The sequence below is a fragment of the Prenolepis imparis genome, unplaced genomic scaffold (assembly GCF_030444845.1).
Source record: "Prenolepis imparis isolate NDT839.2.m4 unplaced genomic scaffold, iyPreImpa1.0 SCAF_9, whole genome shotgun sequence".
NCBI classification, from domain to species: domain Eukaryota; kingdom Metazoa; phylum Arthropoda; class Insecta; order Hymenoptera; family Formicidae; genus Prenolepis; species Prenolepis imparis.
In genome coordinates this window covers 17,769,330-17,781,773 of record NW_028141167.1, presented here as the reverse complement: position 1 = coordinate 17,781,773, position 12,444 = coordinate 17,769,330, and the positions used below count along the sequence as shown (strand labels likewise).

Sequence of the window (12,444 nt, the reverse complement as noted above, 5' to 3'; positions counted from 1 at the left end):
AAGGGTCCTCTCTCGCAAGAATGCGACCGGGGCTGCGTTTATTGCAGCGAGGTGAGAAAGCGGAAGCGAGCGGGTCGGAAGTCGGTTCTCGCGAATGACTCGAGAGAGGCAAGAGCACACTCTACCCCTTTGACCGACTGTTTCGGGTTTCCCGGTCGAATCGGAAGACTCCTTACGGACAGCTGCGAGACCTCTCAGCCGAGACGGAGTACACTCTATCTCAATCGTCCGAGTCGTTGTCTATTGATCTGACGGGAATCGGATCGGGAGAGGGAATGCCGATTCTAGGATCTAGGGCTCCTTTTATACCCGTTCGGAGCTAGATCATTCGGCAGCTGGATAACGGTACTTGCCGCGTCGGTGTGCTTCGACCGGATTCGGCAGCCGTCGGGCGTGTTCGGCGCGGCGGTATACGTGCCGTATATCGACGGCTATATACCACCCGTATATTAATATGCCGTTCGACGGCATTAGACTCGCGAAAGTTTAGGGGGCGCAATGCGCCTGCTGCATTGCCCGGTGTTCGCCGGGCGCAGCCTTCCGACGGAGAGTCGGGAACGATGGGGGGATGCATCGTTACACCTTGTTTCATAAATTATTTATTTTTGTTGTTTAATATGTAAATTTATGAAAGAAAAACTGGCATTACGAGTAGCGAGCGCCTGATAGCATAAGGCAGATACGAATAGAGCGCGTATAGTGGCGTTTCTAGATTATTTCTAAAAAATGCGTTATCAGAATACAACTTTATTATATATGGTTAAATTTGGTATTAAATATGCTATCAGACTGGTTATAACATAAATTTCAAAATTTTCAAAAATTAGGAAGGGGAGGGAAATTTCGAAAAATTTGACATTTTTGAAAAATATTAAAAACCATATAACTATTATTTAAAACATTTTTTTATATCTTTTACCGTTTTGACGTTATTAGCTTAGAAATAAAAAAATCGATTTTCTTCAAGGGAGTGTTTCACCCCCTGAACATCGAGATACACAGCTAAAAAAAATATGGGTCAGTAGTAAGTGGGGATGTATGGCCCGTCATAACAAACCCCCACCACTCGGCCACTGGCGCCGTCCCCCCACCACTCGGTCCCTGACGCTATCAGATATGGCCCGTCAAACTAACCCTCCCCCACCACTCGGACCCCACCGCCGCGGACTCTAGAGAGGGGAATGGTGGGGGGAATGCCGATTGGTCACGCCGGTGAGATAAAAAAGGGTAATAAAATGTATTTGCATAGGTCCCGGTGCGTCGAAGGAAATCTTCGATAATAATTACGGTAAGAAATAATTGAAAAGGAAGAGATTATGCAATATTATATTTAAGTAGACGACTAATGACATGACAGAGGGGTGACAGAATTATCCGACAAAATAACGATAAAATGCTGAAGTCGCCGTGGTATACCGAAATCATTGTAGGGAGTATGACATCCCCGTCTACCTCTTGCAGTAGAGCGAATGGGCATCGGCGTCCATGTATAGCGCTGAAAAAAATTAACAAAAACCACAAGCATTTATTTCGGCCGAGCGCTTACTCAGCGTTGCATTGCCAGATATCGTTGGTAACAAAGGAAACAAAAAGATATACAAAAAATACAATCGGCCAGCGTCCGTTATTATGCCTAACCGATTACTCAACGTCGACGGGTACTATCGGCACCTCAGGTAACAAAAAGAGTTCTAATAAAAAACACGTGCATTAACATTCTAGTAAACAATATAGTTAGGAAGTGCAGCATGGACATTTGTTGGATAATAAAACAGATATGATTAGGCATGGGAGTCTGAGACGCAATATTGAGACAGCTGCTGTTATTGAGGACGTAAATTACGCTTTAAAGTTTTTTAAAAGATTGAGTTTCTGTTTTGCTATGAGATTAGAGAATGTGAGAAAAATAACAAAAAATACAAGTAAAAAAGTTTCACACACATTTATTATTACTAATTTCTTCATATAAATTGATATTACAAATACATAATGTTTAAAACGATACATAAAAATATTTTATTGAAATTACTGAATTACATATGATATCAGCTAGCAACTACGTTAAAACGTTTCTTACTTCAACAAAGAAAAATTTTGCGAAATAAATGTACGACTAATTGGTCGTTGTGTTCGCAATTTTCGGTAAAAAGAGTAAGAAACTGATTAAGATCGTAACCGACAGACATATAATATAGAAATACACAACTATATTGTCCGCAAGTTTGTGAAAAAAATCCTTGTACGAGGGTGGTTTGAAAAGTCCGTGCAAAGTCAGAGAGATGGCACCACTGGTGCGTATCGGGGTTATTTTTAGTTAGTAGCATCTCTTGGAAGAACACACACCAAGTTTCAGCCAAATCGGTCTATTTCTCTGTGTTTGGCGTTCGTTTGAATCGAGAAAGTCGAGTGATTTCCAAAAAATGGATGAAAGAGAATTTCGTGTGTTGATAAAACATTACTTTATGAAAGGCAAATCGCCTTAGAAGACTAAGGAGAAGCTTGATAAACATTATGGTGAATCTGCACCTTCGATTAGAACAGTTTATAAGTGATTTCAAAATTTTCGGAGTGGCCATATGAGCACAAGTGACGCTGAACGTTCTGGACGCCCTATTGAGGTCACTACTCCAGAAATCATTGATAAAATCCATGATATGATGATGGATGATAGAAGAGTGAAGGTGCGCGAGATTGCTAGTGCTGTGGGCATCTCGAGTGAACGGGTACATAATATTTTGCATCAACATTTGGGCATGAAAAAGTCCTTTTCCATCACGACAACGCACCACCAGCTCACTCATCTGTAGTTGTAGCCGCAAAATTGATGGAATTAAGGTTCCAACTCGTTCCGCATCCCCCCTATTCTCCAGATTTGGCTCCCTCGGACTACTACTTGTTCCCCAATATGAAGAAATGGCTGGGGGGAAAGAGATTTTATTCAAACGAGGAGGTGATTGCGGAAATGAATGCCTATTTTGCAGAGTTGGACCAATCTTATTATTTGGAAGGGATCAACAAACTGGAGCAGCGTTGGACGAAGTGTATAAGCCTAAAAGGAGACTACGTTGAAAAATAAAAAAAGTTTATCCCGAAAAATTAAGTAGTTTTCATTTTTGCACGGACTTTTCAAACCACCCTCGTAGTTGTCGAGTGTTCCATCGGTGGATGATGGAGTTTCGCCGAAGACGAAGGAGAAATCCGGGCTCCAGGGGTGGTATTCCATAGCTGTCGAAGTAGGTGCCTGTTCCGTGTTTATCGAGGAAAAAGGCGACCCAATGTTCTCCAGGTCGATTATGTTCGTCTGTATTAGCGACGATAGCCGTCGACCTCGTCCACACCCTCGGAACTGTGTCTGCGGGATAGACACCCACATGCCTGACATCGATATGGCGCAATGCTCGTAGAATTTCGCAAGAGTTCATTTTTTTGGTACAAAGACGAACGCGTGGATCCTGGTATTATTTGAATAACTTCGGTTTTTATTTCTCCCGCTGTAACGTTTTCGCTCGTCGATTTGAGCTTCGCAAGTCTTTCTTCTTTATCTTCTTCTTTTTCAATCGCCTGCTCGGTTCTCGACAATTTTTTTATATCTAATACATTATCCGTTTGAGCTTTAATATTATGAATTATAACGGGATTGCCATTTACGTTGCTAGCAGAATAATCCTTGTCGCAGCTGATTTTCATGCTTTCGTAGCTGACGTCGTCGTCGCTGTCACTCAATTGATAATTTTCGGGGGAACTACAAGTATCGGGTTGACTTACGCTGAGAGTATCGCTGCTGCCGCTATTATTTTGATCGAGTAGCCAACGTTTCAATTTGTAAGCGTTATGTAACGCACAATGAAAGATTTTTCGAATTACGTGATGAGCACAATATTGTCCGCACTCTTCCTCTAACATTAGATTTTTGAATGCTGGAGAGATACCTTCCAAATTATATATCTCTCTGGAAAGTAGATTTCGTAAGTAGTGAGCTTTTTCACTGCCTCTAACGTAAATGTGACGCGTGTGTCTTATAATTTCACGTAAATGCAATGTAAAATATTTTGGATTAGTCTCGCCGTCGAACCATTCGATCCCATGATAATTTCGTGTGAGCCAGCAGTTTTGTCGTCTTACTTTTTCGGGTAATTCAGTGAACGGATGCGGAGGCATCATAATCCAGTGGTCGACGATCGACGCGTTAATCGCAACAACCGCGACTTCCTTGGGAAGAAACTTCTCGCTCGCATCGCGGAAGCCTTGTATGTCGATGACTATATCCATATTGCGAAGAAAAAATTTATAGGTTTTTGTTGGCGAGGTTTAAGCTTTTCACGAACCGTCGACGAGAGCGTCTCGAAAACTGATATTTCTTTTCGTTACAAGTTTTTTTCTCGTGAAACGCATCGGTGAATGAAAGTGGAGGAGGGTGGGGATAAGAAAAATACGTAAAAATTTTTAATCGAATATGTTGCAACGAGAGGCATACCGTGATAAAAAATTTAACCGGAAAAATCGACAATGACTTGACGAGACGAGTCGATTTCTATTACATTATCAAATTCTGCGTAAACAATACAGTTAATTGACTTGGTGAGCGCCTTTTCGAAACGTACCTATAATCGTAAACTACCGTGTCTCACGAGATTCCAATGAGCGGCGTAATTAGCGGACAAATCTGGTGTGAGATCAAAAGCAAAAAGAGTGTATCCCTTGGAATAATCATCTCTACTTATAGAATTTCCCTCGTTTAAAAAATGGATGCCCGTTCCCGAAAAGAGGGTTTGATAAGCATCGACGTAAAGCGGTTCTTCCGGCGAGAAAATCGGCTGTAACGGTCTACTAGGAATTTGTGTACCGTCTACGTACAGAGAGAAGAAATTTATGCTGTAATTTTTAAAATTAAACGGATTTAATTTTCTATCTCCATTAAATGCTTTGTTATTAACGAAACCGACTATTATTCGTTTCGGCAGTTGTCCGAGTATTACGTTATCTAATGATTCCCCTACAACACCACTGTGAATCGTAAATGTTTTAATCTCGACTCTCGTAAGCGGATATTTAGCCGTAACTTTACTCAGCATTCTAGCATGTGCGAGTAACACTCCGGCACTTAGTTTCGCTCTTCTCACTAGCAAACTGGCATCGAGAATATGTATTTTCGACATGTTGTTGCTTTCCATGAGACAAAATGAATCTTTCGAGCGGACGAGTCTTAATCTTACTTCCACGCCGTTAATTAAGAATTTGTCTTGATTGAAAACGTCGCAATGCAGATCTATCGCTATCCTATAAGATCTATCGCTTGCCCGTTGCGAATGTAATGGGCGCGTCTCACGAGAGCGGTATTGCCTTTCGATTCCAGCGATTCGTCCATGCGACCCGGTATGTCCGCGTCCCATAGACACGATGTTAGATGGGAAGTTTTTGCGGAAGAGGAATAATTTAACAATGCCTCGATGTACGCGCGGTACGCGTAAGCGTTGTTTAGAGGCGACACGAGCTTTTGATTGACATACACGTCGATCTGATTGAAGATGGAATGAAGTAAATGATTTACGGGTCCTACGACGGTCTCTGCGGCTGCGCCGGTTGTTCCTGGAGCTCGAGCCATTGAATCGTCGCCCGATTTCACGCGCACGCGAAGACTCAGCAGGGTATGCGTGAGATCTAGATATTCTTCTCCGTGACCAGGGACGACGAATTCTATCGGTGAATCGTCCGAGAGAGAGGTCACGGGTTTGTAATGAATCCATTGCGAGCTCTCGATACTAGTCTGTGTAGGCGGTAAAGAAAAGAGATCAAGTTCGCTCTTTAAACACTCGTTCGAATGCGTGTGAAGAAAAGACATACTTCACTGACAATTGTTTCGTCGTTGTTGTCTTCGTCGTGGTTAAATGTGCGTGAATTAAAATAACGTTTAAGAAAATATATCTGATACGGTACGTTTTTTGCCAATTTTACGTCGTTTCGCAGTTGTGTTGAGTCTTTTTACCCTCGTACGGGTTTCCTTCCTCTTATTCTTCGAAGATTTCGTCTTCTTTTTTGCCTTGATTTTCGATAAACTTTTCTTATTCGAGCGACGACGTTTAACGATGCGCGTGTCAAGCCCGGCAAAGGGGAAATGAGCTACGTGTATTTTCGCATCCGATTTATATCCCGAACCTTTCATGAGGCTAGTTATTTTTTCTTTAGCCTGTCTTTTGAAATTGATACGCGATTCTTTAAAACGATGTTTGGCCGCTACCTTGAACAGTGTATTGTTTTCTACATCATCAATTACATTAACGCCCGCGCGTAAAGCTTCTTTACCCACAGCCCTCGCAGCAACACCTAGATAAGGCAGCACGCGTCTGAATAAGCTTCCGAGAAAACTCCCGATACCGTGCCCTCGTTGATAGGGCGATCCGGCGAAAACTCGTGGAATTCCACCACCGCGAGCTCCTCCGTTCTGTAATTCGTCGTAATACGTCGAATAATAATCCATCAACAGAGAAAGAACGAACAAATTTTCTTTTCTTTTCTTTACCCTTTGCCGTTTTATCCGTCATATACGCCGAGTATTCTTATGATATCTAATCGATACGTCTAAAGTGCAATGTCACCGTCAGAGTCCCGAATTCGAATGGTATACTTTGACCCAGCTGATCTCTTATATCTATTTCGATCGTACGGAAACACGTTTGACGCAGCGTGATGTATTGAGCGGGTGAGAAATGTCTTATTTGAGTTGATGCGAACGCGTAATCATTTCGCGAGTCGAGCGTGACTATTCGAAGAAGGGGAGATTGTACATCGCCGGTAATATAAGGTTCGCAAATGTCGCAATAGACAAAGAGCTTGTCGGGAATACCTCGCGACAAACTACCTGGTTCGTCACCTATTAACATACGCGAGTGCGTGAGCTCGTAAAATAGCAGAGAATGCAACTCTTCATCATAAACCCATGATGGTAAAACGTCGGGTATAACGGAACTACTTTCGATTTTAACGAGCTTTTCGCTGTTATTGTGCATTTTGATACCGATTTCATTATAAAACCACGTGGGCAGCAGAGATGGTACAGCGGGCTCACTATCGAATTGAACAAGATCTCTACGCTTGATGAGTATATCAAAGCCGAGTATGCGGCGAAGTTTGTCGGAAAAATTTACATAATGCGTCATACTAAAATTTTTTTCTTCGCAGTCAAGTTTCATAAAAACTTTACCTCCCATGAAGATGACGAAATGCCAAACGATATGCGAATCGACAGATTTAACAGCGTGATTCACACACGCTATAATATCGCGCATACTTGAGTAAATACCCGCGGGTACCTGAGATTTCATAGCCTTACCCGTCTTATCGCGTTCGTTAATATCGATGAATCTGATTAATCCTTCATTATCCTGTATATGTAGGAAACTACACGGAAACTGAATCTCCGTGAGCGCCACTTCCCAACGTCCGTGTAATTCTATACGCTGAGGTAATTCGGTGGTAAAACACGAGGTTGTATTTTCCGGAAAGTAACGCATGCTACTATTGCTCGGAAGAATCATGTAAAATTCTTCTCCCCTCATTTTGACTCAAAGATCTTAAACTCGATGCGGGAATCCAAGAGTCGAATTTAGAGGGATAACCTTGCCAACTAACTAATATTTGTTTATTGTTACCGCGTCCTCTGCTCTTTATTATCCGATCGACGATAAATTCTTCCTCTTGTAAATCTTTATTGACCGGAGTTAATTCTTGTTCGTAAAAAATTCCGTCTATATCCTCGCCTGTTAAATCGCTTAGTTCGTATACGAGGGGTTTCCTCCATTCGAGAACGCGGTGAATTCGAAATATTTCTTCGCTCCACTTTGCCTCGTATCCTTTCTCAAACACTACTTTTGCCCTACTGACACGCACGAGTTCGCCCACGTTATATTTAGCCTTCTGCTTAGCGTCGCAATTCTTTTTCTTCTTCTCTTTGTTGTTCTTCCATCGACGATTTATATTTTCACACGCGATACGAGCATTTTCCCGCGTAACGGCTGCGGGTTACATTTTAATAGATGTATGACGAGTATGGTTGTAAGCGCGAACGATATCCTGTAAAACATCGATGTAGCGTCGCGTATTTTTATGTGTAAAATATCGCCACATCCGTTCCTTGACCGTTCTATTAAATCGCTCCACTATAGCTGCTTTAACATCGGGATTACGGGCTACGCGAAAATGAATGTCTTTTTCTTTTAAAAATTTCTGTACAGGCTGGGCTATAAATTCTTTACCTTTATCCGTCTGCAGGTAAACAGGTTGACGTTTTTTGTTTCTCAAAAGTACACGTTGAAAGGCTTTTGTCACACAGGTAGCTGTTTTGTCGCGTAATGGTTCTACCCAAACGAATTTATTAAGGACATCGATAATTATCAATAAATAAGAATATCCGTCATTATAGCTCTTGAGATTACGAAGATCGATCAAATCTGACTCCCATAAATCGTCGATATTTGTTACATTATAATGTAAACGTGGAAATTTTCGACGTACTGGTCGATGCAACGTATACGCATCTTGCGATTTAAGCCATTCAATGACATCGGTACGCGTAAAATTTGGTTTAGCAGCTCGAGATAAATTCTCCGTCGCGGAATAGCCGGCATAGTGCGAGGGAACGTAATACAATTTTTCGAGTTCCATTATTTGAGTGAGCTCCAATGGAATATACCTTTCTTTTTCTTAGGCGAAGTATCCGGCACTAATGTTTTATTATCGTCGCTGTCGTCAGTGGCGGATAAAAACACCGTGTCTCCTTCGGTTTCGTTTAACTCCCGACCGTATGACTTTGAACGCGACAGTGAAGTTTTCGGGGTGGAGCTTCCACGTGGCAGGGTTTTTTTAATACGCAGAGATCTACGAGTGATCGTAGTCAATAAATCGCGATTCCCTATAAGACTGGAGGGTGTACCTATGTCTTGCAGTAATTGAGCAAACTGAATTCTTCCGATAGCTTTCACCGTTTTTCTCTCACGTACCGCGTCGTTTATAAGATCGCTAATATTCGACCCCGCTACAACATCACCGTCTATAGTCACGAGTCCGCGTCTATCCCAGCTAATCTTCGATGACTGAATATTTAACAAAAATTTCAATAACGCGTTTGCTTTAAAACGATAAGTTTGCGGCACACTGCTGAGTATTTCTTTGATCTTTTCCGCAGATTGAGCGCGTTTCTTCCCGAAACTACTCTCGCTAACGGTACCATCACTGCTGATTGAAGTATTTCTATGAGATTGTATTTCCATAAGGTCATCATCAACGGGCAAATCGATATCTTTATTCTGATCGCCTTCGCCTCCGTCGCTGTCAACATTACTTGTGTCGTCGACGTTACCACGTGTATCCTTGCGCGAGTCATTGCGTAAACGTTTTTTCGCTTCTCGAACAAAGTGAAGATAACGCTGAAGTACTTCTTTATACAATTTCCATCTTTCGCCTTCATCTAGAGGAGTCGCGAGGTTAAGAATATGCCACATTTCCGCGTCGAGTCGCGATAAGGGGGTGCCTGGAGTCCAGTGTTATTATTATTATTATCGTTTTCCCCGTCAGATATCGTATTTTTTTTCTTCGGCGAGTTATCCAGGGTTATTGTAGTTTTTGTTATTTCCGGTTGTAGCTGTTGATGCTGCATTTGTCGCATTCTTTCGAGATTTTCCGTAGAAATCAGCACCATTTTTTTTGCTCTTTCCATTATTCCGTACAGCGAATAAACGCGTCTGTTTTATTCTTTTCGAACCCCGGATGTAATATTTGCAAGCTTTTTTTCACTCACCGATAAACCGGGATAATAAAGCGCCGAGCAAAGGAGCGATAGGATAGTCTACATGTTAAGAATTTACATGTTATTAATTTTAAGAGCATGATTAAATGAATTTATTATATTATATTATATCTATTTATTTGCTCGTTAGTTGGCCTTTCACTATATTCCATTATTATTATTTATTGCGTAAATATTATTATTACAAAATGCTTTATTTAATGTAAAATGTAAAATAAATAAATATACAGGGTGTCCCCGAACTCGCGGATCAACTCTCGTGGGTAGATTCCTGGGATCATTTGGAGACGATTTTTCCTCAGCAAAAATGTCGAGGGAGGTCATCATTTTTTGCATGTTCCCAATTTTTGTCATCATGTATCTTTGTAACTAAGCCTTATATTAAAATTTTATTAAAGTAAACTCTATCTGAAATTAACTGAATAATGTGATTTTGTTAATATTTTATTTCCACAAGGCTTAGTTTGTGAAAAACCCTTTATTTTCAATCGCTTATAACTCGAAAATTATTGGTGCCTCGACATTTTCGCTGAGGAAAAATCGTCTCCAAATGATCCCAGGAATCTACCCACGAGAGTTGATCCGCGAGTTCGGGGACACCCTGTATAATATAACTTTAATACAATTGTTAATAAACCGATATAAGATTTAATAATGTAAAGTTTAGAATTAAACATATATTTACATAATAGAAATATTTAAAGAAAACATCTATCTTTATAAATATTAATAATCAGCAGAAGAAATAAGGTCTTTGATAATTTAATAAAAAGTTATCGGATGGCTATAACATCAGAAGAGCAGTAATTGTACAAAATACAAGTACAAAATAATTGTTTACTATATCTATAAATTTAAAACATTAGCGGACGTTTGCATTCTTTCTTCGGATCATCTTCAGCGCAAAATATAAATAATTACAAAAATGTCATCAAATAATAAGAAAAAGGAAAAAAGAATAATATATCAATAACAATTACAAAATTATCATCAGATATTAAAAAAAATTAGATATTAAAAAGAAAAAATGAGATAAAAGTATATAAATAACATAATAAAATACAGACGTAAACGATCGTTGTCAAGAGTTAAGAAAAGAAACGATATCGCAAAATATATGTTTCACGTCGTCCACGAAGCTCAATACCAGGCTCTGACCTTAAATTAATGCACAAGCATTCCGTCCAAACACAGTATTCTGTTTAGAAAATCGGAAGGTATCCAAATTAGATCTAACAATACTTCAGAGCGATAGATTAGGTAGGTTGAGGATGCCTGTAATCGTCGATTTTACATTTAAACTTGTATGAGCAAATATTTTCTTTAAATATTAATAATTTTTAATATTTAGTATGCATTCTATTTGGATCGTGTCATTTGCATTATGCCTTGTAGTTTTTTAAATGTTGATTTTTTAATTTTTTTATTGTTTTTGTGCGAAACTCTTTTTCTTTTTTAGATAACATTCCTTTTAAGTTATTCTTACTTAGCAATACGATTTCTTAATTATACGTATGTCGAATAACATGATTTTGGATTATAATAGAGTTGATATCCTGTGACTATATGGTAAAGTTTTAAGGACTCCTTTTTTTTAAGAACATTATATATAATAATCAGTAACAGTCATACATTTTTTTTAGCAATATATTTAGCAATATACTTTAGCAATATACTCAGATTTTTATTCTGCAGGGAGTAATAAGATTTCTTCTATTTTCTAACAAAAGATTAGTATTTTTGTTTTGCATGGAAAGAGATTTGTGTAATAAATACCAAATACTAAACTTTATCAAGAGAATTTGTAAACTACTAAAATTAAGCATTATTAAATGATGATCAAGCAATAAATTGGAGACACATATGCATGAAGTATAATAAAATGAGCAAAATTGCATTCGTTGATAATATGACTATGAATATTAATACCCTTTTCAGTAATAATTTTCCTAATAATGTGTGCAAAAGTTACGGATAAGCAGGTCTTATTATTTCCAGAAGAGCAAACTGACTTTATCGCAAACACCGGATATCTATCGAGAATCTATGTCATGTATTTAATGTATAATTAAGAAAAAATTATAGACGGTCGGGTATCAGGTATTTAACACTATTTGATTTACATATGTTGAAAAACAAGACACTTTTGATTTCACGGAAGTCATTATACACACCCATCACACTTAACATTGACGCACGCATACATCATATACATACATGGGGCGACTATTTTAATTCATCGATTAATCAATCGCATGATGTGCAAATACAGCAAAGTGCTGTATGGGTCCTCGCCGCGGTTATGTTGGATTGTGACGTCAGAGGCGAGAAAGCACACGCTGAAAATTCTTAGATTTATTTTTAAATGAAAAGATATTTCGATGAAACACTATTTCAGATGGCTTTAACACACTTTTAAAATACCTCGAAAACTATTCTTTTCTTTTGACAGTCAATCAACAACCGTAAAATGATGTGATATCAGTCTTTGTCATGCGGAATCACTGCGCATGTGCAAAGACCAGATAGATTGGGCCTTATATTACAGTCATTTTACAGCTATTAATTGATTATAAAAGAAAAAAGGGATATATTTTTAAGTGCTATTTCATCGAAATATTTTCTTATTTCGAAATGGCATCTAA

At 39.2% G+C, this 12,444-nt stretch overlaps 3 protein-coding genes across 3 annotated transcripts; all 3 read right to left on the bottom strand.

Moving 5' to 3' along the window:
• Window positions 1-4,601: 4,601 nt before the first annotated feature.
• Window positions 4,602-5,156, bottom strand: LOC145940237 (uncharacterized protein F54H12.2-like). Its single transcript, XM_083045151.1, has one exon. It carries the CDS (start codon window positions 5,154-5,156, stop codon window positions 4,602-4,604), a length of 555 nt encoding a protein of 184 aa, XP_082901277.1.
• Window positions 5,157-5,272: 116 nt separating this feature from the next.
• LOC145940236 (uncharacterized) lies at window positions 5,273-5,839 on the bottom strand. Its single transcript, XM_083045150.1, has one exon. The coding sequence runs from the start codon at window positions 5,837-5,839 to the stop codon at window positions 5,273-5,275; it is 567 nt and encodes a 188-aa protein (XP_082901276.1).
• Window positions 5,840-6,563: 724 nt separating this feature from the next.
• On the bottom strand, window positions 6,564-7,986 carry LOC145940235 (uncharacterized). Its single transcript, XM_083045148.1, has one exon. It carries the CDS (start codon window positions 7,551-7,553, stop codon window positions 6,564-6,566), a length of 990 nt encoding a protein of 329 aa, XP_082901274.1. The 5' UTR covers window positions 7,554-7,986.
• Window positions 7,987-12,444: the final 4,458 nt, after the last annotated feature.